The sequence below is a fragment of the Amphichorda felina genome (assembly GCF_050947745.1).
Source record: "Amphichorda felina strain 45539 chromosome Unknown scaffold_9, whole genome shotgun sequence".
NCBI classification, from domain to species: domain Eukaryota; kingdom Fungi; phylum Ascomycota; class Sordariomycetes; order Hypocreales; family Bionectriaceae; genus Amphichorda; species Amphichorda felina.
Window position 1 is genome coordinate 1,920,244 of NW_028145041.1, and position 26,061 is coordinate 1,946,304.

Here is a 26,061-nt window from a genome sequence, read left to right on the forward strand (position 1 = left end):
GGCCACGTAGGGAAAACATTCTGGCGGTCCTGGTTTCGAATACCAATACTTACGGAGAACGACCCCGGCCCCGTTGGTGAACCTCGCGAATCTTCTTGGTCCATGCTGCTCAACCGTTAGGAGGGGGCGGCTGGGTCTGTGGGCAGTGGCAAGGCAAAGAGGTCCAACAGCACGGCAAAGACGCGAACAGTATTATTACCGGCGCTATGAATGTTCCCCCTAGACCGCGAGACTGCCACGCGGTCGTCTCTGTAGCCAAGCGCAGTGAGAGTATATCGCATTCCCGGCAAGAAGGCAGTCTTAGAAAGGTCGTAGACTATTTCCTGCACGTTTGTTCAGGCAGATAAGCACTCGGTGAGAAATTGAGGGTACTGCCTGGCAAGAATCCTGAACTCCAGCCCCACGCTGAATCTGATGAGAAGTGGCTTCCATTTATCTCCTTGGTGAAGGAGCTAATGATGGCGAGGGCAGTGGCTTCCACCAGGTCTGTGGCCACGAACTGGGATCTGGCCGTGCCGTAGCGATACTCCTCTCGGTGCTTCTCTGTGCGTCTCCGGTCCATGACGCGGATGCTGTGACTTTGGATAGGGAAGTGCTCCACGAGAGCGTCTAATGAGGGTGGTGATGGGGTGAGGGCTAGTTGCTTAGGCGCAATCGGAGGTAAGTATGCAATACCAAATTCGCTGATATTGGAGTATGCGTCTTACCGGTCTGGGCAATATGACTCCATGTCAATGGCCACGAGTCCTGTTGTTCTGGCGAGTGTTCGGAGCTGCTCAAAATTAGGTATGTTATTCCACAGCTTTCTCCAGTGCTTGATGGGAAAGGCGTTGGTCTTAGGTCTGTAGCGCATGGTATGCAATGAATGAATGCAATACTTTCGGACAGGTCGCACGCTTGTTGTGTTGTAGGAGCTCCTTTGCGCGTATTTGCAGTGTGTAGGCGACGGACTTCAAGTGGAAGCGGGATGAGTATTCTCAGCCCACAAAGGAGTAACCCCAGAATTGTTTACGCTTGGTGCCTGCCTGGGTACCCAAGTCTGAAAATGACCCAGGTAGGCACCTACTACTAGTAGTTAGGTATGCCTTTGCTCTTGTATCAAGAGTTAACACATAAGGTACCAGGTATGCATCAGGTCTCAAAAAGGCGCAGCCCCAAGTAATGATTTTGCCAACAGAATGATCAACAAAATTTTGTGACCAGACTAGAATTAGTATAGTAGTAAAAGGGACTAGGTAGGTATACATCACACAGCCGCTGGCCGGCTTTAAAGATATAGCATTACAATACAATCAATCACGGGTAAGGCAGCAGGTAGGGAGGGACCTTCCGAAGGTACATGTAAGCTCTTGTTGATGAAAAAGCTGAGACTTGCCCACTGGTGAGAACGTGACTAAATGCAGTAGAATAAAACATTATTGCGTGAGTTTATCCAACTAGTCGCAGCTATAGGAGTTGATGTCTACTTTTCTTGCCTCCCAGCTACCATAGCGGCCTACGACGACTTCGCTGTGTAAGAGAAACTAGTGTAAACAAGGGAGGGGAACCTAAAGTTCGAAACAACAAGCGCTCGAATTTTATGGCTAAACTAGTATCCGCCACAGGGCAAATATTACAACTGTAAATACCACCAAGTTTTAAGGCCCATCTCCAGAAACCTGAAATCCTTCATGCTTGACTCCTTGTTCCCATGCCAAAAAGCACCCTGACCAGACTAAAAATTCTATCGAAGAAGGAAAACAAGTAAGCAACGCCATGGACCAGTGGCCCTTTGCTACATCCAGCTTCGACCATACGGCCTTTGTCACCCTGCGTTTCTCGATACTCATCCCGGATACTCTGCAAGGATTCCCGGTCGCTGTGGCCACGTAAATCAGACTGAACCCATTGCGCAAACCTGAGAAATCTCGGCTGCACAATTTCACCCAGTGAGTCTATACCCTTTGTGCAGCTGTGTGAGTGGATTAGCTCTGAGAGCTGGGCCATATGCTGGCCCCAGATTGGTGGGTCGTCCGCGTGCTGTAGCAGAACGTGCATCTCGGACTGTATAAGGCGCTGAAACTCGGGAACAACAAGGCATGAAAGCGACTCGGGTGGTCCAGGAATAAAGTGAGGAAGGCTGTTGACAACGACGTAGCCCTGATGGATTGTCCCGTCTTGCGCGCCTGGTGGGGCTGAGGTGATTTGTGCTAGAGAGGGAACCGGCGGCAACCCTACCAATTCTGCAGAATAGACAATGACGAATGGAAGAGAAAAGTCGTTAATTTCATCTCCCGTGCGCGGAAGCTCGTAGATAGGTACGCAGATGCGCAACCGCCGTCGGTCGAGGTACTGATGATTCAACGCTAGCTCTCGCCATTCTTGGAAATCGTCCAGGCGGCGGGACTCCTCAGAGGGTAGAGAGGGTTGGCATCCGAGGGAGCGCAAAAGGTCAAACGCCTTCACTTGGTCGGTCTGGTTGATTACAATCTCTATATCCTTACCAATTGTTCTTGTTAGCTGTGTGTGTCATCTCCGTTTTGATAAAAGTGTAGACTGCATACCAGTGGGCAGAGGCCCCCTCCATAACACCCAGCTGCATTCACACCCCAGAGGGCGGATGGGATACCAAAATCTTGCAGTGCTGTCGCAAGCCTCGCCGCATCCTCAATTTGAGGGCTCTGTATGGAGAGACCCTTGTCCCTTTCAGGATCCATTTGTGTCTGGTGTTGCGTTGGGGCGAAGGCGGGCGGGTTTCTCCCTGAAAACTCTCAAGGTAATCGTACTTCGAAATGATGAGTCGATGGCCACTGACCAAGAACCTACTCGTACTTGGGTCGGGGCCACCCCGACCCACCTGAGGACGGCCTGAGGCAGGTGAAGGGAGCTTGGGAGGGGGTGCCTGGGCGGCTGGCTGTGCGGCTGGGTTGATCAACGAATTGGGCAAGCATGTGCCTGTTGATGTTGGTTCAGATATGCTATTACAGGCAGCGTCTACAGGCACCGAGCAATTGGCTACGAAGTGTCTGTACAGATATTACATGGTAGTACTCGATCAATGTAACCGCCACCAGCTGCCGTCCGCCTGTCCCGATTCACATGCCAGGTATAACCAGTTGTAGTTTTAAATAGAAATTCTCCCAGTAGGGGTTTTCAGGCTGTATAAGTCATGAGAAGATCGATCTTTAGCTCTACTCATAGTTTTCAGACGTGATTCACCCTTTCTCTCCACTCTTCCCACCAAAGTTCATGTTAACAACCTCCTGTCTCATCTCGCCTACACCTTTAACATAACAATGATTGGTAATACTTCTCAGCAAGATCTAGAAAGTAGGCGGGCTCTCCTTCCAATAACCTGCCTCATGTGAGGGGGCACTAAATATTCAACAGAACGCACTCAGGAGGCCTTCCATCGATTCGTCTCTACCTTGAAAGTGAGAACGCCGGATGGCGCCAAGGGTAGGCAGACATGTCTGGAAGATTGTGACCAGGAAAATGAACTGACTTAGCCTTTAGCGACCATCCCGGCGCCGCCGCAGCGCGACCTGTACCAATGTGCAATTTATTTGCACCATGAGCTTTCAGAAAGGGATGTCCCGTATTATTTCTTAGGCGGCTTTGCCTGCATCAATGTGGGCATGACGGCTCGCACAACCTCCGACATTGACATCGCGGTTCCCTCTGGGCAAGAGGGGTACGGTATCCTTCTCGACATCCTCGGACGACCGCCCTTCATCCAAGATAGGTCCGGCGTTCTTCCAAAGGATTCGTATTATTTCTATGTCGAATCGAGTGGCTCCTTTGTCGAGGTCGACGGTGTTCTTGCGGGCCTTTTTGCCTTTCCCAGGGTAGCTGACGCCGAATTGGTGAAACTTGGGCCCCAGATGAAGCTGTCATTCCTCTCTGCTCCGGAGCTTCTGAGGTTGAAGTTCAGTACGTGGAACAACGAGACTCGTCGTAAGAGTGCGAAAAGACATGGGGATATGTCGGATATTACATCCATTCGAGACTTGATGATCAGAAATAGGCAAACGATGGGCTTGAAAACCCTCCAAGGCGATATGGCAAACGGGCTGAAGGCCTGGGTCAAAGAGTTCCAAGACCTGAAGGAATGGCAGAAGATTGATTCTTCGTATAAGGGCTAACGAACTGCGAATTTTCACAATGCAACACAGAACGTGGATATCTGCATGGAAATTGGGAGCAGCAAGAGGAACCTGTTCTTAGGCTCAATGGGAATTTGTTCTGTTTGTTAAGTCGTTGGTCGCCATCATGAAACAGGGTCGAATATAGCGCCATAGGAAGAGTAAGGACTCCATAGGCGTTTGGTTCGGTAGAGGGTTATCAGTTACTTCCCACTAAAGCAAAGGAACAGAGCAGTGCATGGTGGTCGCTCAAGGTTGGGTTGTTCTCCAGATCCTCGCTCGGCTGACCTTCGGGCTGGCTCGTATCGACTTGGGCTGTCGGCTGGGCTTCCAAATTGTTGAGTCGCTTAGCCTCCACAATCTTGATTTCGTGAGGTCGCAATCCGAAAAGCGCGACCTTGTCAAGCCGATTTGGCGGGAATGGTTGTTTACCATCAGTTCCCCATGTGTACCCAGGTTGTTCCGGATATAGAGCTGACCAGGCATCTGTCAATCCATTTCTTTCTAGAAGGGTCTCATCTTCCTCTAGAACGGGGTTGAAGTCGCCAGCGGCCAAGCCACGGCCGGCGCTGCGTAAAAATCTGGAAATAATGGAGACCTGCTGAGGTCGATGGGAAGGGTTAATGGGCAGCGAGTCCAGGTGGACGTTGATAAGCCGCATGCGGGTTAGAGAATGAGGGCTGTTGAGCGAAGGAGCAAAGACATCGCAGCAGAGTGCATCTCTACCAAATCGACTAGGGTAGGATACTCTCCAGATTGGTCCTAGTCGAGCTTTACCCAGTGTTGCCTCTGAACCAGTCGAGACAAATCGTTGCCTAGATAGCAGAGTCATGGTTGCAAAAGACTGGTTGCCCCATGCTCCGTCATCGCATTCGCTCGAGAACCAGGATCGCCGGATACGCTCGTCCTTTAGAATTTGCTCCAAGGCTGGCCTGGAAACCTCTTGAAGGAATATGATATCCACTTTGGGATGCACCTGGGAGGTGTAGGTAACGATTTCGGTCACGCGGTCTTCTGTCCTGGCCGAAGTCGCGTCAATGTTCCATGTCAACAGCGTCAGAAGCTCCGGCATATCGTTATTTCGACCCTGGGTACCACTATTGCTGGAATTGGCGTCCGCACGGCTTGGAGCCCACTGCTGACCATCAGGGTCGAAATAGTGCCACGACTGGAAGTTGACACTTGCGTGGGAGTCGCCTTGTGGGAGCGGCGTTCCGTGCGTCCAAGAGAGTACGCTTGTCTGAACGCGCTTGTACCAGTCCATGATGGTTGATGAGGGGGTTTGCAAGGGGACAAAGTCCGCGGGCCAGGGGGGTGATCTTCCTGGTCGGAGACTCGGTGAGCAAGAAGGGCAGAACAGCTGTCATGATTCTTATGAACAGCCTGAAGGTTGGGAAAGTTCACCAGCCACAGAGCGTCAGGTGGGTGCCTGGGGCGCCAGGGCGGCGGCGCATGCGCCACAAAACGAGGACCCCTGTTGGAAACTGTCAACTACCCGCGCCACGCCGTGAACCTTCAGCTCCACGCCCGCGTTCCCCAGACTCAGACCATTCCGATGGCTTCGATGGCTTCGGGGGCATCAGAGAAGACGCAGGGCGCTGCGCCGGCAGCCAGCCCCGCGGCAGAGCCCGGATACAAGATGCCTCCTCCCGAGAAGCCCGCCGACGAGCGCCAACGGTCGTATATTGTCCTGTCCTTCTGGCTCATCGTCGTGCTCCTCGGCCTGCCCATCTGGTGGACAACGACGACTATCTATCGCGCCAACCTCCCTGTTGATGGCATGCTCGAGTGGGCTGAAGGAAAGGTGAGCAGACTCACACTCTGCACGTCCGTTCCTCTAATCTAACGACTTAGGCTTGCCGACCCGTCTTCCCGCTACAGATCGCAGTCCAGGCAGAGGCCTTGCAAGACCAGGAAGCCCAGCACCTCGTTCGCTTGACCCAGCACGCTCTCGACGACCTCAATGACTTCTCAGGTCACCACCTGCGACTCCAACTGGCGCCCAAGGGCGACAACAGCGTTGCGCAGCCAGACGACCTTGAATTGGCTCTGGCCATCCGGCTCAAGCCCGACGACACCATGACCGCTTCTCTAGACCCCCGTTCCGCCGCCATCGACATTACATATCCTCCCAATGCGATCCCGTCGCCCAACTCCGCCTCTTCTCCTTTAGCGACGTACATTGCCAACGAACTGCGCTCCACCTTTGCCGAGGAGCAGTCCATCATCTCATACCTCCTGTCCACTTCGTCCATGTCCTCTGGCGTACGGCCTCAGAGCTTGACCCCAGCTGCCATCGAAGAACTGGAGAAGCGGACGACCCGATCTCTTCGCGACGCGCCTACCTACCATCTGACCTTTTCCCTATTCACCGACGGTCCGACACCCAACACGTGGGATATCGAGGAGGCTGTGGACAAGTATATCCAGCCCCTTCTGGATGTGCTCAGGCCCGTCCACAACTTCACTGTTGACACGCAGCTGCAGCTGTACGCGACGCCAGGGGTTCAGTCGCGGGTACTCAACAAAGAAGACCTGGCCTCCTTCATCAATGCTGCCGAGTGGCCTCTGTCGCCGTCCATTGGCGGCGCGCCCACGGTCAATTTTGTCGTCTTTATCGGTAATCAAACCATCGGCCTTTCGGACTCGGATTCGGGCCAGACGTCCCAGTCGTGGCTGATTCCGCAATGGGGCAGCGTCTACCTGCTCCCCCCGCCCGAGAATTCGTCGCACGTCTCGAGCGCCACTCTACGACAGGCGATGCTTACCTTTGGCGGGCACCTGCTCACCCTTCTGGGCACGCCGCAAACGGGATCACTGCCTCTGAGGCTGTCTACCCTTGCCCGTATCCGATCGGCAGACCTTTTACTACGGTCCACATCGACTCTGGGATCCCTCGCCCGCCTGTCCCTTTCTCTCCCGTCCATTTCGATTCCGAAAACGGTCGCTGACGGAGTTGCCACGAGCATGCACCACCTAGAGCTTGCATGCGGAAACCTAGGAGGACACGAGGGGCTGCTGCACGCACGCATCGCAGAGGAGGCGGCAGAGAGTGCCTTCTTTGAAAAGAGTATGGTAGGACAGCTGTACTTCCCTGACGAGCACAAGGTGGCTGTTTATCTGCCACTGCTTGGGCCGGTGGGTGTACCGCTGGTGTTGGGGCTGATCAAGGAGCTCAAGAACTGGGCGAAGAAGCGGAAGGAAAAGGCCAAAGAGAGCGAGGAGAAGAAGAAGCAATAGTAGAATCTATTTTAGAGATCACGATACCAGCGTACTCATTTAAACTATTTTAGGGTTCTTATCCCGGTGAAGCGGTGTTCTAAGTGTTGGCTGAGCCGAATGCAGTCTACCTTGTTGGCAAATGACGTCGGGCCTGAACCATCAAAATTCAAGCTCCCAATATAGATGGCGAACTTCGTGGCTCCCCTCAGCTTCATCACCAACACCTCCAGTCTCCTAGTTTCCTTAAAATGCCTCTGGCAGCAAGAAGATGCACTTGCCGGAGCCCGCGCTGACATTCACCCTGCCTAGCATCCACGACGGCACCATTCTTGACTGTCGCGTCCACCATCCCCTCAGCCTCGCGACGACATGGCGTCCGCGACACGCGACCGTCGTCGCGCATCCGTACGCGCCGCTAGGCGGGAGCTACGATGACCCAATTGTGGTGGATGCCGCGTCCCAGCTTCTTCGCAAGGGCTTTATTGTAGGGATCTTCAATTTTAGGTACGGACTTGGACGCGCGCAGGATGCAGCATGACTGGTAATAGCGGTCGGTGTCTGACTTGAGCAGAGGCGCCGGGCACTCGGCAGGGCGAACCTCGTGGACGGCCAGGCCCGAGCGCGATGATTACGCCAGCATGGTCGGCTTCCTGGTGTACTACATCCATCACCTCGATGCGTCTCGGCCCGATGACGCCAAAGCCCCCATCCTCCTCCTCGCCGGCTACTCCTACGGCGCCATGATCACGACGCAACTACCGCCTCTCGCAGCCATGCTGGCACCCTTTGCCACGCCCCCGCCCACCTCTCACGCGGGGCAGATCCGCTCGCGAGCCGAGGCCCTAGCCCTGCAACAGCGCGACCTGATGCACTCGCACGCGGTACGGAGGAGCCTGCGCGTCGGCGAGGGTGGGAGCCCTAGGAAGAGCCACGACAGCCGGAGGAGCGTCTCGGTCGACGACGCTGAGGAGAAGCTACGCAAAGGCGTGCGTGACTTCATGGCGAAGACGCGGCATCGCTGTGGTGACTCTACTGGCCGCGGTAGCGGGAGTTCTCCTCGGCATCCTCCGCCGCCAGACGTAGCCCTCTCTGCGGTGCCCAACCTAGTACGGCCCCGTCCTGCCTACATCCTCATATCGCCCCTGCAGGGCATCATTACGCATCTAGCGACCATGAGCCGCTCCCCCGGCGATGCGGCGGCCGAGGCCAAGCTGCGGCAGAACCCGACGCTGGCCGTGTACGGCGACGGGGATGTGTTTGTGTCTGCTAAGAAGCTGCGTGCCTGGACGGCCCGGATGGAAAGTCCAGAGGGGTCCAATTTCCACGGAAAAGAGATTGAGGGTGCCGGGCATTTTTGGATTGAGGAGGGCGTCCTGGGGCACATGACACACCTGGTCGATGAGTTTGCCAAGGAGTTGGTCGGGTAAGATGCTTGGTTCATCGTGGAGTTCAACTCAACGGGGTCATCAAGGGATACAGAACGTATATTGTAGGTATACAGGAACGGCGCAAGACCACCATTCAATACGAACAATTTCCAAACGCCTCGTTACACCCATCGTCACAGAAACAATCGCGCTACGGACCCACCCCTGAATCCCCCATCCCTCCAGCATTCATACATCTACATCCTTGCCCGCCACGGCCTGCTCGTTCTGGACCTCCTCGACACGGCGCTCCAGGTCCACGGCCGCAAACTTGGACATGTCGGTGGTGGGGACGAACCACGGCGCCTCGGTGAAGAGCGAGCGCATCTCCTCGAGCGGGCGGTGGGCCGTCTCGGGCAAGACAGCCCAGAAGAAGATGGCGTTGGTGAAGTTGCAGACCTGTCATTGTGTCAGCATGGCAACAATGAAGCGTGAGAGAAAGAAAAAGGGGGGGAGGGAGGCACTCACAATGAAGACGATATACCAGCGCCAGCCAATGCCGTGCTCATCGTCGAGCGCAACAGAGGTAGTCTGGCCGATCATGGTGTTGAAGGCAAAGGACACCATGCAGGCAATTGACACGCCCTTGCTACGGGTCTTGGTGTCGAAGATCTCGGCGGGGATAATCCACGATAGCGGACCGCAAGTGGCGCTGAAGCAGAAGTTGTATAGCCAAGTCATGGCGATGAATCCCCAGGCAGCACCGCTGCCACCGGGAGTACCTGGCGGGTACGTAGCGAGCAGAGCGGTAGCGATGATAAAGGTGACCATGTTGCCCAGGTTACCAAGGATGAGGGGCCAGCGGCGGCCGGTGCGGTCGACGAAGAGGATGCAGAGGAATTGGGCGACGAGGGCGAGGACGCTCGAGATGGCCTGGTAGCGCAGCGTCTCGTCGCCGGCGATGCCAATCTTCTCGTAGATGGAGACCGAGTAGTACTGGATGGCGCTGACGCCCGTCATCTGGATGCTGGCCTGGATGGCGCAGGCGAGGAACAGGCGTCGGAAGGAGCTGCGGTCGGTGAAGAGCTCCATGTACGAGTGGGCGCCCTGCTCCTGCTCAAAGGCGATCGAGTCCTGGATCTGCTGGAACTCGGCGCACACCCAGGGGTCGTTCTCGTTGCCGTTGGAGTGCAGCTTGGCGAGCGTGGCAAGACCCAGCTGCTCCTTGCCGTGGGCGATGAGCCACCGGGGCGACTCGGGGAAGAGGAGGATCAGCAGGCCCAGGATGGCGCCGGGGATGATTTGGATGCCCAGCGAGACCTGCCACTGACGGGGGTCGCTGTCCTCAAAGCCGATGAAGGTTCCTAGGGTGGTCAGCATCAGGGTGTCGTGGTGTTCTCAGGGGCAGCACATACCATAGGAGACCCACGCTGCCACCAGAGAGCCGATGCCGAGCATGAACTGCTGCAGTGCCGTGACACGGCCACGGATGCTAGGGTGGCAGAGCTCAGCCTGGTACATAGGCACGACCATAGTGGTGAAACCGACCCTGTTCCAATCAGCAAGGCTATTGTTATACGTTGTCGCGACGTGGAAGTGCCTACCCAATACCGGCCAGGGCTCGTCCCGAATACAGGTAGTCGATGTTACGCGCACCGGTCTGCAAGGCACCGCCCAGACAGAAGATGACAGCCCCGATGAGGATAGCCAGCTTGCGGCCAAGTCGATCGCTCGTAGGGCCGGCTAGGAACGCGCCTATGAAGGCTCCGCCCGTGAAGACGGACACGACAGCGCCGCTGTGATCCAAACGTCAGTTGGGGGGGTTGGACGGGGACCAAGACGGGTGCTCACGTCTCTTTGGAGTCATCTCCAAAGCGCTGCTTGAAATTGGGAGACGCAATTGCCTCGGCAATGACACCCAGATCATAGCCGTACAGCAAGGAGCCGATTGAAGCGAAGACGGAGACCAGAAACTGGTACCACTTGGGTGGGAGAGCCATAGCGGGCAGACTCGACGAACACCAGGACGGAGTGGTGAACTAGTGATGCTGCTTTGGAGGCTCCACGAAGAGTCGGATCGGATGGACTTGTGAGAGGGACCCTTCACGCGTGCCTTGCTGGCCGATGGCTCTACTATTTGAATTATTATCGTTGGGGCATCATGGCTCCTCGGTCGTTGATACTCCTTACGGACCGGCTTGGCCGTTGCTCGACGGAGCAATTGCATCCCCGAAACCAGGGATTCTCCGCGCCATGTCAGGACACGCTGCGGGGGGCTTGGCAACGGAACATGCCTGACAATACGGAGACCCCAGCTATTGAATCCTAGCTCTAGAGCCGAGAACTTGACCGCCGGGAATCTTACAAGCGCCCCAATCAGAGACTGGCCCTCGCCGGTCCCCAAAAGTGCACCACTCATGTCTGAGCCGCTCTCGGACTCCTCGATACCCATCCGACTGGGTCGGCTATAGGGATGAAGCAGACGATATGAAAGATATTGAGCCACTTGAACCTGTGAATCTGTGACCCTGATCATCTCCGACAGACTTGCCAGCACTCGAGTCACTTGTAAGTTGTGTAACGGGTGAACCGATGCCATCACCATGACCACCTTTACCAGAATCGGTGACGACGAGCGCCCCTCCATCTCCGTCGACCCCAGCCTAGTCATCTCCAAGATCGAGGACAATGTCTACGGTGGCTTCACCGAGTGCGCTTGATCCCTCCCTCCCTCATGTCCACGGATAATGTACTCACGCCATCTCTCCAGGCACATGGGGCGGTGCATCTACGGCGGACTGTACGACCCCGGAAACCCGCTGTCTGACAAGAACGGCTTCCGGAAAGATGTCATTGAAGCCATGAAGGAGCTGAGGGTCCCCGTGGTGCGATACCCCGGTGGCAACTTTTGCGCCACGTACCACTGGCTGGATGGCGTTGGGCCCAGGAAAGACAGGCCTGCGAGGTAGGCATCCTTCCTGTTGAAAAAAAAACTAGCCTTGGGGATTGAGTCTTATATCATTTTGCAGACCTGAACTGGCATGGATCGGAACTGAGACGAATGAGTTTGGTACCGATGAGTTCCTCCAGTGGTGCGAGATTGTCGGTACGGAGCCTTATCTCTGTCTCAACTTTGGCACCGGTATGTCGTTCCTAACCACAAGGTCATGGATTTTGTGAATCGATATGGGATGCTGACTTGTATACAGGTACTCTTGATGAAGGTGGGCCAGACAACTCATACCTGGTAGTCCACGTTTGACGCCACCTACTGACCGCCTTACACAGCTCTGGGCTGGCTCGAATATTGTAACTCGAGCCGTGACACCTACTACGCCAATCTCCGCCGCAAAAATGGTCGTGAAGAACCCTACAGAGTGCGTCCCCCATGAATTTTCTGCATATCGTCTTGTATTACTGACACACCCAGGTCAAGTACTGGGCGCTTGGCAACGAGGTCTGGGGCCCGTGGCAGGTCGAGCAAGCAACGAAGGAGGCCTATGCTCATAAGGCGTACCAGTGGGCCAAGGCCCTCAAGCTTCTTGACCCGTCTATCCAGCTCATTCTGTGCGGTGAGACGGGGTACAGCTCATGGGACGCCTACGTTCTCAAGGAATGCGTGCGCTTCGACCTGCACGGCCTGGGCGGCAGCACGACGGCCAGCTTGATCGACATGCACAGCATTCACATCTACACGGCCAGTGGGAACCACCTTGAAAATGCGACTGGTAGGTGGTGGTCAACACTGTGTCCCGGGCGCAAGTCCATACTGAGTTTTGCGCAGCTCCCAGGTCGGCCGAGAGGGCCATCCAGATCACGGCCGGCCTCATCGATCTCGCGCGCATCGAGAACAATGTACCTCCATCGGTACGCCGGCAAAAGATTTGCTTTGACGAGTGGAACGTCTGGGATCCTGCCCGCGCACCAGGCGACCAGGGCGCCGAGGAGAAGTACATCCTCCATCATGCACACCCCCCCAGTTCACCGCCATAATATATCCTGACGATGGTTCTAGGTACACCCTATCCGACGCCCTCGCCGTCGGCGTCTGGCTCAACGTCTTTGTCCGCCAGTCGCAGCACGTGGGCATGGCCAACATTGCGCAGTCGGTCAACGTCATCTCGCCGCTCATGACGACGCCCGAGGGGCTCGTCAAGCAGACGACGTGGTGGCCGCTGCTACTCTACAGCAAGTACATGCGCGGGTCGGCGGTGCATGTGGGCCTCCGGGCCGGCGAGTACCGGGGTGGAACACACCCGGCTTGGATCCGGGGCGCCGTGGACACGCCGTGGCTGGATGTGAGTGCGGCGCTGGATGGTGATGGGTGGGTGAATCTGGCTGTGGTGAATATCCATGAGCGGGAGGACTTTGAGACGGATATCAAGGCCGGCGTTGGGGGTGGTGAAGTCGAGGTGTTTACCGTGAACGGCAGTGACGTCGGTGTGGTAAATACACAGGAGAAACAGGAGGTGGGCATCAAGGAAAGTGCGTGGGATGGAAAGGGACCATTTACCTTTCCAAGGCACTCTCTAACGCTGTTGCGGTGGAAGGCTTGATGTTGCAGGTCATGGGGCTTCATGCCAATTGGGAGCCCAGGTTCTGGTCATTTGACAGTAAATGGCCGTATTAAAACCAAATAGAATTATTTTGAATAATAGGTAAGTGGATATTTTCCCGCAGCAAACATCTGCTTGCTCTTATTGTTCCATTTATTTATCGTGAACAGGTTCAGTAGTATATACATATAAGCCAGGGTCTAGGGTAGCTTCATACTATCTAGCAGTGGCGAGAGGGTCGGGGAGTCGGGCCCTCGACGCTGAAGCCCACAATAAATTGTACAGATCGGGGAGCTTCTGATCTTCGCGCCTGATCCAAATCTATAAAGAGGTCCCGTTTCATGATCCGCTCAGGATAGTTTGCAAGCGCTGGCAGCGCTGGCACGTTGGCTGGGATTGGCTAAGTGGTGATGGAAGGATGCCTGTTGAGTGACATGTACTCTTCCGCTGGGAACAGGTGGAGTGGTACTTCCGGGCAGACGTTCGTCTGGCCACTGAAATCGAAGTGCTAATCTATAAATGGCTAGCCATATCGGCTGGTAGCGGGTGGCAGGTACGTACCGTGCCGTAGACGCGCGCCTGCGCAAGGCAGAGAGCCAATCATCTGTCACGCCTTGCCCCACCCCATCGACTTTCATCTGCCGTCTCCCCGTCTCCCCGTCTCCTGTGCCTCTCTTCCCTCCCAACAACCACTTTCTCGGTTTTCCTGTTGACAGCTGGCACAGCGTCTATTTCGACAGCACCGATCTGCGAGACATGCACATCTTCTGTTTTCGTCTGCATCCGTCTGCATATCTGCGATGATCCCATCTGCAGGTGTACATGCTCCTCCAGATGGTGCCGGAGCCAATCTCGGTACTCCATCTCGCCCATCCCCATGCAATGCAATGCGCGTTGCCTTCCTTCATCTGTTCCGTGTTTCTTTATTTGCCCATAGACGCCGGGCAGAGGTGCCGTACTCGGTATCCGTACTATGTACACTGCGTAATAGCACGTCCCCCATCTTTGGTAGATGTTGGTCGGGCCAACTAGCTAGCCTTGGTCCCTGATCGGCCATCGTCCCACGCCGATGGCAGCCAACCCTGGGGGCGCGTATACACTTCCTTTGCCCCGTTTCCCCCGTCCGCCACTCTAGCCGCCCACGCGGCCCTCTGTGCCTGTCCATTTCTGTCCATTTCTGTCCATCTCCCCCTTTTGGTAACTCCCCCCACACACTCCGATCCCCCCCCCGTAGGCGCCCTCGACCAGCCTCTAACCGCCCAACTCCGGACGAGGGCCGGTCCGACCAATATCGTCGGCCCATTCTGGGGTCGCTCCGTCTTTTACATACGCGGATCCCGTTTCATTCACACTACTTTCTAGACCCTGTGTTTCAGCCTGGCAATTGCCAACAGCGAGATTGGTCTTTGTCTCTCCTCCTCGGCGTCTCCCATGGCCGGCCATCTTTAAAGCAGGCACAAGTCCTACTTTTGCGGCCTGCTTTTCTTCCCTCTCTAGATACCTTGCTATTGATCGAGGCCAAGTTACAGAGACCTCCTTTTTCCCTTTTCTCCCTTTCCTTGGTTTTTCCTTGAGTCTCATTTCCTTGGTCTTTCCTATCTCGTCTGTCAACTGGATCTTCTACTGTCGTTCGCCGCCGGTTTCGTTTCAGTATTTCCATATCCACCCTACGAGGACCACTTCTAGAGACCGCATCTGGCCGCTCTCCTGGCCCTTTCCCTTGCCCGCAATCTACCCGTTGTTGTTAATCTTACTTGCCCCTCGGCCGACTTGAAACTCGGAACCATCCGAGTGCCTGGCGCTTGGTCAAACACACGTCTCATCTTTCTCTTCTTGATACATCATTCTCCTCTTCACATCAAAACCATCACCATCATGACGAGACAGACGAGAGCAGGCAGCGGGGCTCATAACGCCTACCCCCAGCAGCTCGGTGTCTCCCTGGCCCCTTCGCCAATGTACCCCCAGCCACGCATGTCCATGCCCAGCAACGAATACTTCAACATGCCTTCGTCATCAGCCTCATCCTCCATGCAGCTGGCTCCTCAGCAACAACAACAACATCAACAACCACCACCACCACCGCAGCAGCAGCAGCAGCCGCTGCCGCAAACATCCTTCGACACCTACTCGGCCGCCACCGCGCCGACCGTCCACCTGCCCCAGTCCCACCGCCCCAGCTCCGGTGCCTGGACCGTTCACGACGACCAGCAGCTCATGCACGCCCGCGCTCAGGGCCTCAACTGGAACCAGATCAGGGAGAACTACTTCCCTTCCAAGACACCCAACGCCTGCCGCAAGCGCCATGAGCGCCTGGCTGAGCGCCGCGACGCCGACGACTGGGACACGCGCAAGTTCCAACGCCTGGCCAAGGAGTACATGGCCATGCGCAAGGAGATCTGGAGCGGGCTGGCCGCACGGACCGGCGAGAAGTGGAACGTCGTCGAGCAAAAGGTATATATAAGACTCCAGCCCCCTGCCTTGCACAGCCGTGTCGTCCCTTGCTGACCCAATCTCTCGCGCAGTGCATGTCCAACGGCATCAAGAACATCCAGAGCGCAGCCCGCGCGGCTTCGCGACACCAGAGCCAGAGTGCTGCTGGTGGTCCTCTCACAGGGTATGACGACGACAGCGGCATTTCCGGCATCGGCCTGACCCCTGGTGATGAACTAGACGCATCGTACAGTAGCCCCGACACGAGCTCCTCGGGCGGCGCCCACTCGGCCTCGTCCGCCGCCTCGGCCGGTTACACGCACAACCACCACCACCACCAGCATCACCACCACCAACAACAACAGCAACATCACCACCACCAGCCCCAGCCAGGCCACCCTCAGCTCCAGTCGCATACGCACGCCCAACTCCAGGCCCTGGCCGCCGGCGCGGGCCCCGCGACGAGCCACTACCTCTCGTTCGGCCTGCCCAACGGGAGTTACGGCGGCGCTCCCGCCCAGCACCACCAACACCACCACCGGTATTCGTCCAGCGTGAGCTCCACTACCAGCGCCTACGCCAACGGCGGGGGCGGCACGAGCGAGAGCAGCAGCCCCTACATGAACGGCCAGCGGCTACCGAGCGTGGACATGGGCATCGGCTCCATTATTAACCGGCCAGGTGGCGGCGGCGGGCTTTGAGGAGTTCTCCCGAGACTCCTTCTTCAACGGCCAACTGCCTAATGGATTTGCTTCTTTCTTTCTTACTCTCTTTCTTCTCTCTCTTCTTCTTCTTTCTTTTTTTGGTGAGGTTCTTTGTCGTTGGGGTGGTGATACCAACTCGGGTTTTTGATTTTGTTTCGGCCACACTGCATGGGATCTACGGAAGCACTGTTTGGCGCTTGGGCGTTTGCGTTCAATGGGGGGAAATAGGGGGATGAGGGTTTACCCCACAAGACTGACTTCACGCCTAGTACTCCCAGAGCGCAGCAAGGGGGTTTGATGAGATGGGTTGGGTTCCAGGCCTCCGTCTCTCATGATGCATAATGATACGTTTTTTCTTTATTCTTCTCTCATCTTTATGGGATTGGTCGCTTGCTTGCTTGAAAGACAACCTCGGCAGCATGGAGGGATACTCTGTATACTATTACTAGTTTATAGACGAGGAAAGAAAGGGGTCTGAGGATGCAAGCTGCGATTTATCTCGATGTGGATCCCGTCTATTCAAAAGATGCATACATTCCTCCGATATCCCACCCCTCCATCTAGAGATACTTTACAGCTGGTGACGGCTCCAGGTTTGACCTCCTGGCACGCCAGATTGGACAAGATTTTGATACAAGTACACAAAGAGTACAGTAATAAGGAGACGTAAAGAGCACAGTGGTTCTTCCCTCCTTCCGATAGCACATCCATCATCACCGTTGCGGCGTGACCGCCGCCGTCTTCTCCGCGACCTTGTCGGCCGTCATGCTCGCCATCTCCTCAAGCTCGTCATCCTCCCATTCACCATCGTCACCCACGATGCTCCGCCAGGCACGCGTCCACATGCCCTTCTTGTGCAGTAGCGCCAGGATCATGACACCCGGCAGATGCCAGACACTGGCCCAGAAGAGACCGCGGGCACTGCCCCCGTGGCCCTCCTTGCGCCAGAACTGCACGGCCTCCCAGATGAGCCACCCGTTGATGGGCAGGCTCGTCACCGCGAAGCCCCAGGATGTGACGCCCGCCGCGCACAGGGCGAGACACAGCGGCGGGAAGACGAGGCTGTACCGCAGGGCCACGCGGGCGTTGCGGGCGGGGTTGGTCCAGGAGAGCATGCGCAGCCCGGCCGCCTTGTACTCCTCGCGGATGCCCCAGCTGAGGGACATGAAGTGCGGGAACTGCCAGGCGAAGAGAAGCCCGGCAAGGACCCAGCCGCCGATGGAGGACCCGTCTGACGCAAGGAGCAGCTCGCGCCAGGAGCCGTCGCGCGTGGCGGCCTCGCCGGCGGCGGCGGCCCAGCCCATCAGGGGGGGGATGCCGCCCACAAGGGCGCCGATCCAGGTGTTGAAGGCGGTGACGGCCTTGAGGGGCGTGTACACACCTGCGTAGAGGACAATGTTGGCGAGGCCGAGCCCGGAGACGGTGGGGTTCACGCCAAAGTATAGCGCGCCCACGCCAGCTGCGCCGGCGAGGAGGGCGAAGAAGACGGCGCTGGGCTTCGAGATGAGCCGGCGCACGAGGGGCCGGTTGCGCGTCCTCGACATTTGGGCATCGGTCGACGGCTCGTAGAGCATGTTGAGGGCGTTGGCGCTCGCGGAGCATAGGGCGGTGCCGGTGGTGAGGAAGAGTAGTGTAAGGGGGCTGAGGCTGGGCGTCTCGGTCATGCTGGGGGTCAGCATCTCGGGGACGGGATAGAGGGCGTAGGGAGCCATAGCCGTGAGAACCACAAGGACGGTAAGGCGTGGTTTAGAGAGGGAGAGGAAGGCGGAGAGTGTGCGGCGGAGAGAGCTCGAGGGGTGGGCGGCGGCGTGAGAGGTGAGGATGGAAGAGGCGTCAGGGGGGAGTTCCGGGTCGGCGGCGGCGGCGGCGGCGGTGGCGGCGGCGGCGGCTTTGCGGGCTTGTCGTCTGCGATGAGGAGGCAGTTCGGAAGCCAATTGGGGCGATGAGGGTAGTGTAGAGGTGGTGGCGCCTGTGGCTGTCGTCGATGTGGAGGATGTGGAGGATGTCGAGGTTAGGCGGGAAGGAGTATCGCGGATGATGGAGTCGAGACACGTCGATCGGTCAAAGATTCGGTTGGAGAGGAAAAAGCTGCTGCCACACGCAGCTGCTGCAGCGCCCCGCGGGGCTTGGAAGCTCCCCGTGGCCGCCGACATACATCTTCGCTGTGTCGGAAGCTGGAGCAGCCGTCGCACCTCAGCAGGGCGGGCGCTGAAGATTCGTGGGGGCCGCATTGTCGCCGGAATGAGAGTGCCAGGTCATGTACATGGCGACTCCTTATGGGTAAGGCGGAAGGCTACTCCATGTCTTTTGGAGAACCAATGGTGCCTGGCAATGGGCGTGTTGCGTATCGTCTGATGATGGCGTCGTGGGACCATCGCGCTCAAGATTTGGACGTTCTCGGAAGGGAGCGAGTCACGTGGTGTTAGCGTGCCCCTCCAACATCCATCCACACGTGCACACACTCGACGTTCATCTTCGTTCAATCAACCCATCTTGATTAACAATCGATGCCTACATACTTCGTGCAAACCCCGATACTCGCCAATTATCTCTGGGACCCCTCGTTTCTTTGATCTTATACCCTAGAATATGACGATCTTTTATGAGCACACCCTTGGTTAGGTACAGTCAGGCACATCTAATGTCGGTGCTGCGAGATTTGCGATGGGTTAAAAGCGCTTTATTTCATTTAGAGAGGCCTTAGAATATGTCTCTTCAAAGGGGGCCACTATATATTACGGTTCTTCTTTTAGAGTATGCTCAGCTGTATTTCATGTTTTCTGGTACTGGCTGGATCAGAAGCCAGATGGGCCGGACTTAACCCTACTCTTCCACTGCATCGGAGCTTTCTCTGGAATACCCTGTAACCCCATGCTCGCATTATGGGTTGCGCTGTGGGCTTTTGAACAATGGGGCGGGCGAGCTCGACCTTTGATTGCCTTTCATTGCCGAAGCCCAATCGATGGAGTTCTGCGCCCCAAAGCTTGAGCTGCCGTGGTTTTGGAACAGGGAGGGAGTACTCGAAGAGGTGCTTGGTGTTCCAAAGAGCCCTGTGGGTGCTGGAGTTGCTTTTGTCTCGCCGTTGGGCAAGATCTTCTTTGGGGTGGGGTTGGAGGGAACAAAAATGCTAGCCGTAGGTGGGCTGGGCTGTACAGGTTTGGAAGCCGGTGGACTAGACTTATTATCCGCTGGAACAGGCTTGGAAGCCGGTGGACTAGACTTATTATCCGCTGGAACAGGCTTGGAAGCCGGTGGACTAGACTTCTTATCTGCTGGAACAGACTTGGAAGCCGATACAGAAGGGCCTGATCTCGAACTTGACCCAGGACGTAGCACTGGTGGGGCGGAGGAACCCAACTGAGATGGAGGGAGAGCTAGACATGGATGTGGCTGTGAGTACTCTGTCCCTTGTGCGTGGAATGGCCATCTGGAGCATATTCTTACCTGTGACAGCCCGCGGCTTATATAGACGGCACCTCTCAAGGCCTTTGCGTAGGACGGCGACCTCCCTCTCCAGACTTTCTCTTCTTGTCTGGGTCTCTTCCGACTCCCCCGCCAGCTCTGCTAGCCTCTCGTCGTCCATGGAACCAATCTTAGTCGGGGTCAGTATCTCAGGGATATCCCGGACGAGGCAGCTCTCAATGGCTAGATTGACAACGTTGTCGGTGAATGTTCGACGTGAGATCTGAGCTACAGTTAAAGCACATGAAGTTGAAACAGGAGACAAATTACTTACATCGTAGTAGGCGAGCATCATGTCTACGACCTTGTCTGTGCCAAACTCATCATCGTCCAAGTACTCCTCGTCCACGGCACAGTCGACGAGCATGTCCCGAGTGAGGTTGACCTTGCCCTGGCCATCATTGGCAAAGAGGCTTGGATACTTGTCCTTGATAGAGCCGCAGATCCGGTGGGCTATCCGCGTCATGGATTTCTCGTTCAGGGTGTAGTGTAGATCGGCGTCTAGGGGCAGCGCGTACCCCTGGGTATATGGCTGGATCAACTCTTGTAGCTTTCCCTTGAGGAGGATCTCCTTCTGGCGGAAGAATGGATCCACGCACGTGGTGAGTATCTTTTCGGCCGTCCTGTTGGTCATGGGGCTCCCCACAATGTGCTCAAAAAGGCTGTCGACAAAGATTTTGGCGATGAGGGTGACGCGCTCAATGTGGAACTCGGCAATCCGCCGCCATGGTGACGCCTGCTTCTGGAACAGCTGAATAGCGAGCTCCTGGTTGGGAGAGCCCGGGAATTCTCGACCCTGGTTTGCCGAGGCTTGTCGCTGTAGCTGGGATTCTAGTTCCTGCCCGGAGATTTGAGGGGGTTTTTGGAAATCGTAGGGATACCTGTCGAGAAATCTTGTCAAGTACTCTGGGAGATCGACGTCGGTGTCGAAGACGAAGTCATCGCTCCCCCGTACTATTGTCTGCTCACACCCCCTGGTTCGTAGTACGTGGTCGAATACGCGACTGAAATTGCGGAGCTGTGCCCTCAGCTTGCGGTCTTCGTCGTCTAGGCTCCCAAAGAAAGGGTCATTATACCGTCCATAGACGGCGTCTCTGGACAGCCGCTGAAAATCCCCAGCAATGCCCAGGAGGAACGACCTCATGTCTTCTGGGGTTGACCTTGACTTGCCCAGCCGATCTAGCTCCTCTTGGCTGGATTCCAACTTGCTCTCAATGTCCTCAACGACACCAGGGAGGCTTGTGCGGAGGTGATCATACATGACCCTGCTGAGCTTCTTGCGGAAGTTGGCAATGCCCAGATCCTGCTTGGGGATGGACGTCCATGCCCCTTTCTGGAAGAAGCGCTCCTCAATGTCGTCCCGGGCGTCCAGACTTGGCTCGTTTTCGGCCCTGTTGCGGAGGACATGCCATCCGAGTTTCAGTTTGTTGGCGGTTTCCCGGTTGCTTGCTACCCGAACGTAGGTAGTCTCATCTGCGTAACCAGGAATGGGCAGATCGGGCTTGGTGATGACGCCCAGGGTCCGCTCGCGGTTTGGATCGAAGCACTTGACTTTGCTCAGGGCGGCATTGTTGGCGAGGGACGTGTTCGCGGCCACGACTACTAGGATGATGCTGTTGGGCCGGCGCATGTAGCTTTCCACGAGCTGCTCCACCGTGTCCTTGCCTTGCAGCGTCTGAGTCTCGGTCTCTGTGTGGAAGAGACCCGGCAGGTCAACCAAGGTCAGAGGATACATGCCTGGTCCCTGAATCTCGAGGCGCAGGACGTCCTTGGAGAAGCCCTGGTCGGAGCGGGAAAAGCCCATGCACTCCTTGGCCTCCGCAATGATCTCTGGGAGGTCCTCCTCGCTAAAGCCGACCCGCTGGAAGGAATGTGACGGCTTGGAGCTGTCTGCAAACTTGACGCTGACGTCGGCGCGCGTCTGCTTAGCATGGCGAAGCACCAGCTCGGTGGCAAAGCGGGTGCAGAGGCCACCCTCAACAGGGAAGTGGACGTGGGAGATGGCCTCAAGAACGGAGGATTTGCCCGACGACTGGTCGCCCACAACAATAATCTGGGGGAGGTTGACGAGCTTGCCAACACCGCAGGCACTCAAATTATCGCTAATGTCATGCAGCGCACGCGCCTCGTCTGTGTTCAGCTGGTCCAGCACGGTCGAGTCGAGAGAGACGGCCATATTGAGATGAGATCGATCCAGTATCTGTATCTCGTGTGATAAATGGAAGTATATTTAATATTGAAGAAGACACGGACAGGCTGATGGTCAAGTTATTGGGGCTTTTAATGGTGAAAGGCGCCTGGGCAAGGATGCTACCAGGTCCCTCTTTCGTTGGCAGCTGAAGGCACAGCCTCATGTTTCAACACAAACCAACATTGACCTTGTTGCCTATAGAATTCGACGTTTCACGACCAACATGCATAAGTTGAAGAAGTGGCTGCGGGCTCCCTGATGTTTATTGGCTTGGCGCCCCGAGGCTTGGCGCCCCGAGGCTTGGCGCCAAGGCGGCGTTGTCGGCCGACGCGGTTATTGATAACTTGGGGTTTATACTCGTCCGGGTAGTAATAGTATTCGACTTCAACAAATGCTCATAAACATTATACCTATCAATCTATTCGTACACACGGGCCACTCCATTGTGCCGTTTTCAGTTTATATACGATGTATAGTATGTCTGCATGGGAAGATAGCCAAAAGTTGTCCCCGCCGCAACGTTGGTTCGTCAAGTGACACTTTTTTACTTGCGGAGGCTGATGGTCCTGCGACCCAGAGCCTTGCCGGCGTGGTCGAACGTGGTCAGCTGCATCGCGTCGCCCATGGGGATGGGCGAGATCTTGGCGATGTGCTTGCTGAGGGAGACGTCGGGCTTGGTGGACTGGCTGGGACGCTTCCGGGCGGACGGGCTCGTCTCGACGGGGGCGCTGTTCTCCAGGCGCTCGGCGCACTCGCCGTCGGGGACGATGACATCGCCAATGTTGTCGATGATGGCGTGGAACTGGTGGGAGATGGCCTCCCAGCTGGGCTGGATCTCGCTGACGCCTCCCTCGACGATGGTATCGTAGAGGGCAATCACGGTCTGCTGGGCAAAGTTCTCGCCCTGGTTGGTCTGGCCGTACGAGTCGGTGACGGCCGAGTCGGCGTTGTAGGCGTCCAGCCAGGTCTGGCTGGGGGAGAAGGGCTCGGAGAAGGCGTGGCCGTCGAGGCTGTGGGCCGTCTCGTGGACATAAACGGTGATGGGCAGGTCGCCGTTCATCTGGACATTGTCGCCGCTGCTGCCCGCCGAATTCTCGCCGGGGAGGAAGACCATGTGACGAACATAGCCACGCATGCGCACGGGAAGCTTTCCCCAGAGCTCGGCAATCTCATCCTCGTCCTGGTCGGAGTCCTGGTGGCGGCAGAAGACCCAGGGGTCGTTGGGGCAGTCGGAGTAGGTAATCTCAAAGGTAATGATGTCCTCGGCGGAGAACCCGGCGCCCTCGACGATGGACTTGCAGTCCTCTGGAATCCAGCCCTCGTCCCATGACGACCACTCAAAATCGGGGGTCTCCAAGTAATCTAGGAGGCCCTCATCTAGGGCGCCCTCGGGGAATTGGGGATCGATGACGGGCTTGTCCAGCTGGGCTGAGGCCAGAGAAGCCAGGGAGGCGACCGAAGCCGCAGACAGAATGCTAGTGGAGCGCATAGTCGCGGGATTATAAATGAGAATATTAATTTTGTAAAGGAGCGAGTGTCTTTAAAAGAATGTACGATTTAGTTGATGTTAGTATGTAGAACTTACTTACACGCAGGAGGGGGGGATACAGGCTTCTCTTATAGCTGGTCGATCACGGCGAGTCTGCTACTTACAAGTTGCGAGTATTCGTCAAACAAGGGGATGTGATGATGGGATTTTGCATCCTCCATGTTTTCAGGGACCCCGGTCTGTGCTGGGTTGATAGATTTGCTGTGTTGTTTGTGCCATGTACTATGTATGGATGAGCTTCCTTCGGTTGTCGCGTAAGTGGCTGTCCAGGATTCCAGGGTCCAGTTTGAGCACATGTGGAAGGTCGCAATGAACAGAATGCTGGGGAGCAATTCCCCCAAGCCGTACTAATGTCGTCGGACCTTACATAGTACGTCTCAGAAATGCACGATGCCATCATTACTTCTTTGGGACATGCTTTGGTTCTTTCGCGGTCGATTGAGGCTTCTCCAAAACCTCGAAGCGGACGCTGGGGGAAACGGACCCTGACAGCGATTGTGGGTCGGGAGCACATGAGGCTACGGAGTATCCGTGCCAAATCTAGCCAATCTCAGAGATGCAGGGTGGTATTGAGGAGAATAGGGCTCGAAGGGTAGGGAGTAAATCGGGCTAGTGAGAAGGGGGGATTTCTGTGTGATTAAAGGCCATGCGGGCGTCGCTAGGAGTACAAGCAATTGTCGACGTCGCTGCCTACATGTAGAGGTAATATGGAATTGTTTAAGGGACCATCCAGCGCATGCACGCGTTATGAATAGCACACGGAAGTTCTCAGGGCTAGTATCAGGTTTTCAGCTGGACGGCAGATCGACGCTTGGGAGCCAGAAGCGGCAGTCGAGCGTGAGCATTTCTGGCGAGGAGGATGAGGAGGATGCCCGGTGCCCTTGACTGCCGAACGCTGGGGGTGGATGCCACGCATTTGTTTTGATTGGATGCAAGTGGATTGATGGAAGTGCCATCCAGGATAAGGTATCTCGTATTGATGTTATTAGAGGATATCAAGTATCGGTAGGATTCACTAGTAGCAGGGATCAGGAGCGCTGCCCACTTTTCTCTCAACTAATACTAAGGTGGCTACTCCATACATGTCCTCACATAGGCAGTAATTCATATGCCGTATACGTTGGGTCTATTAGGAATTTTGTTGTTGCTCCAGCCCGTGGAGTTCAAGGGGCGCATATGCGGCGGAGAATCTGGTTGAAATCCCTATTGCCTAGATCTCTATTTGGAATGTCGTTGGCTGGCCGCCCAGCTCATTGATGCCGACCCTGTAGCCAAGATCACAGCGCAAGAAGGTCCTAGTGCGCGCTACTCGGCAGTTTTCTACTTAGACTAATAGATAGGTCGTATGTTGTATAGTCTCTACGGAATTGTTCATTCGGACCCGGCATTCTCGCGCTACAGACGTCAGCTACTTCTCAAGAAGTAGTATATTATAATTACAACGACCTTCATATCCGCATCTCGGTCTATTTATGAATATGACATTTTGGGAGACCCTTTTCCAGTGGTATCAACTGTGACTGTCCAGGCTCCCATCCGGCAGCTTTGCTGGGGGGGAGGGGAACGCTAATGATAATCAGCATCATAATGTCAATAAATCGATGATAGTGTATGGCTGAGTACCTGTGGAATACAAATAGATATATCATCAAGTAAAACAAAAAAAAAAGGTAGGGAGTAGATTTAAATATTTCAAGGTAGAATAATCAAGTCCCTCTTTACTAATAACTGGTTTAATTTATGCTAGATTTACGAAGTATATAAGTTCGAATATGTTTGCGTAACGAAAATAAAGGGCTTGTGATAATTTAGTATATACAAATAGTAAGTATGTCATGCGCACAGATGGCTAAACTATCCGGATCATGGTTGCCTCTAACGGATAATCAGCCTTGGCCGTAGAAGCCTCCGCTTTATTATATAGCTGATAGTAGCTTGAGGGACGCTGCTCTCTGATTCTTGCGATTTAGATGTGTGAGGACATGAGGCATGGTGACTACCTAATCTAACTACTTTATATTTGTATTTAGCATGTCACGTATTGATTGTGTGTTATTGCATATTTCATAGCATGACTGAGTGACTTATATTTATGTAGATAAAAAGGAAGTAGGTCTGAACTAGCTAGTACGTGTTTCCGACTAGGCCATGCTAACTTCTATGAGTCTCTCCCGAGTAAAGTCTTTCTTAATACCCTCATCTGCGCCTAGGAGAAATTCGTCTATCTCTTGATTGAGAGTCTCCCCCGACGAGAGACAAGAAAGGGCAGGGAAATCCTTATGGGCAGCATCAAGCAACCAAGACTTTGTCTCCATCCAGCTGTGAAGACCCTTGCTGAAGCAAGAGTCGATGACTAGATCCTTCCAATCGACATCGGTATTCGATACAATAGCATTCATGACCGGTGCAAATGAAACCTCAGCTTGAGAGGCTTGATCGGAGACAAGGGAAGA

General features: G+C 55.5%; 9 protein-coding genes across 9 annotated transcripts; 4 read left to right on the plus strand and 5 right to left on the minus strand.

The window, feature by feature from the left end:
- Positions 1-4,323: 4,323 nt before the first annotated feature.
- Positions 4,324-5,388, minus strand: ACO1O0_009177 (endonuclease/exonuclease/phosphatase family protein; the record flags this gene model as incomplete). Its single annotated transcript, XM_083198528.1, has 1 exon — positions 4,324-5,388. The coding sequence occupies one exon, from the start codon at positions 5,386-5,388 to the stop codon at positions 4,324-4,326; it is 1,065 nt and encodes a 354-aa protein (XP_083046263.1).
- Positions 5,389-5,679: 291 nt separating this feature from the next.
- On the plus strand, positions 5,680-7,364 carry GPI17 (GPI-anchor transamidase GPI17; the record flags this gene model as incomplete). Its single annotated transcript, XM_083198529.1, has 2 exons — positions 5,680-5,928; positions 5,979-7,364. 2 exons carry the CDS (start codon positions 5,680-5,682, stop codon positions 7,362-7,364), a joined length of 1,635 nt encoding a protein of 544 aa, XP_083046264.1.
- A 516-nt stretch (positions 7,365-7,880) lies between these two features.
- ACO1O0_009179 (Alpha/Beta hydrolase protein) lies at positions 7,881-8,773 on the plus strand (the record flags this gene model as incomplete). The annotated part of the gene is made up of 2 exons (XM_083198530.1): positions 7,881-7,887; positions 7,938-8,773. 2 exons carry the CDS (start codon positions 7,881-7,883, stop codon positions 8,771-8,773), a joined length of 843 nt encoding a protein of 280 aa, XP_083046265.1.
- A 189-nt stretch (positions 8,774-8,962) lies between these two features.
- Positions 8,963-10,713, minus strand: ACO1O0_009180 (general substrate transporter; the record flags this gene model as incomplete). The annotated part of the gene is made up of 5 exons (XM_083198531.1): positions 8,963-9,172; positions 9,242-10,077; positions 10,129-10,262; positions 10,318-10,509; positions 10,565-10,713. 5 exons carry the CDS (start codon positions 10,711-10,713, stop codon positions 8,963-8,965), a joined length of 1,521 nt encoding a protein of 506 aa, XP_083046266.1.
- Positions 10,714-11,316: 603 nt separating this feature from the next.
- On the plus strand, positions 11,317-13,269 carry ACO1O0_009181 (glycoside hydrolase superfamily; the record flags this gene model as incomplete). Its single annotated transcript, XM_083198532.1, has 8 exons — positions 11,317-11,423; positions 11,484-11,678; positions 11,743-11,855; positions 11,923-11,937; positions 12,002-12,090; positions 12,144-12,441; positions 12,498-12,663; positions 12,729-13,269. The coding sequence occupies 8 exons, from the start codon at positions 11,317-11,319 to the stop codon at positions 13,267-13,269; spliced, it is 1,524 nt and encodes a 507-aa protein (XP_083046267.1).
- A 1,875-nt stretch (positions 13,270-15,144) lies between these two features.
- On the plus strand, positions 15,145-16,403 carry ACO1O0_009182 (uncharacterized protein; the record flags this gene model as incomplete). Its single annotated transcript, XM_083198533.1, has 2 exons — positions 15,145-15,723; positions 15,795-16,403. The coding sequence occupies 2 exons, from the start codon at positions 15,145-15,147 to the stop codon at positions 16,401-16,403; spliced, it is 1,188 nt and encodes a 395-aa protein (XP_083046268.1).
- A 716-nt stretch (positions 16,404-17,119) lies between these two features.
- Positions 17,120-18,637, minus strand: COX10 (protoheme IX farnesyltransferase; the record flags this gene model as incomplete). Its single annotated transcript, XM_083198534.1, has 1 exon — positions 17,120-18,637. The coding sequence occupies one exon, from the start codon at positions 18,635-18,637 to the stop codon at positions 17,120-17,122; it is 1,518 nt and encodes a 505-aa protein (XP_083046269.1).
- Positions 18,638-19,671: 1,034 nt separating this feature from the next.
- On the minus strand, positions 19,672-22,044 carry ACO1O0_009184 (P-loop containing nucleoside triphosphate hydrolase protein; the record flags this gene model as incomplete). The annotated part of the gene is made up of 2 exons (XM_083198535.1): positions 19,672-20,091; positions 20,143-22,044. 2 exons carry the CDS (start codon positions 22,042-22,044, stop codon positions 19,672-19,674), a joined length of 2,322 nt encoding a protein of 773 aa, XP_083046270.1.
- A 559-nt stretch (positions 22,045-22,603) lies between these two features.
- Positions 22,604-23,548, minus strand: ACO1O0_009185 (uncharacterized protein; the record flags this gene model as incomplete). Its single annotated transcript, XM_083198536.1, has 1 exon — positions 22,604-23,548. The coding sequence occupies one exon, from the start codon at positions 23,546-23,548 to the stop codon at positions 22,604-22,606; it is 945 nt and encodes a 314-aa protein (XP_083046271.1).
- Positions 23,549-26,061: the final 2,513 nt, after the last annotated feature.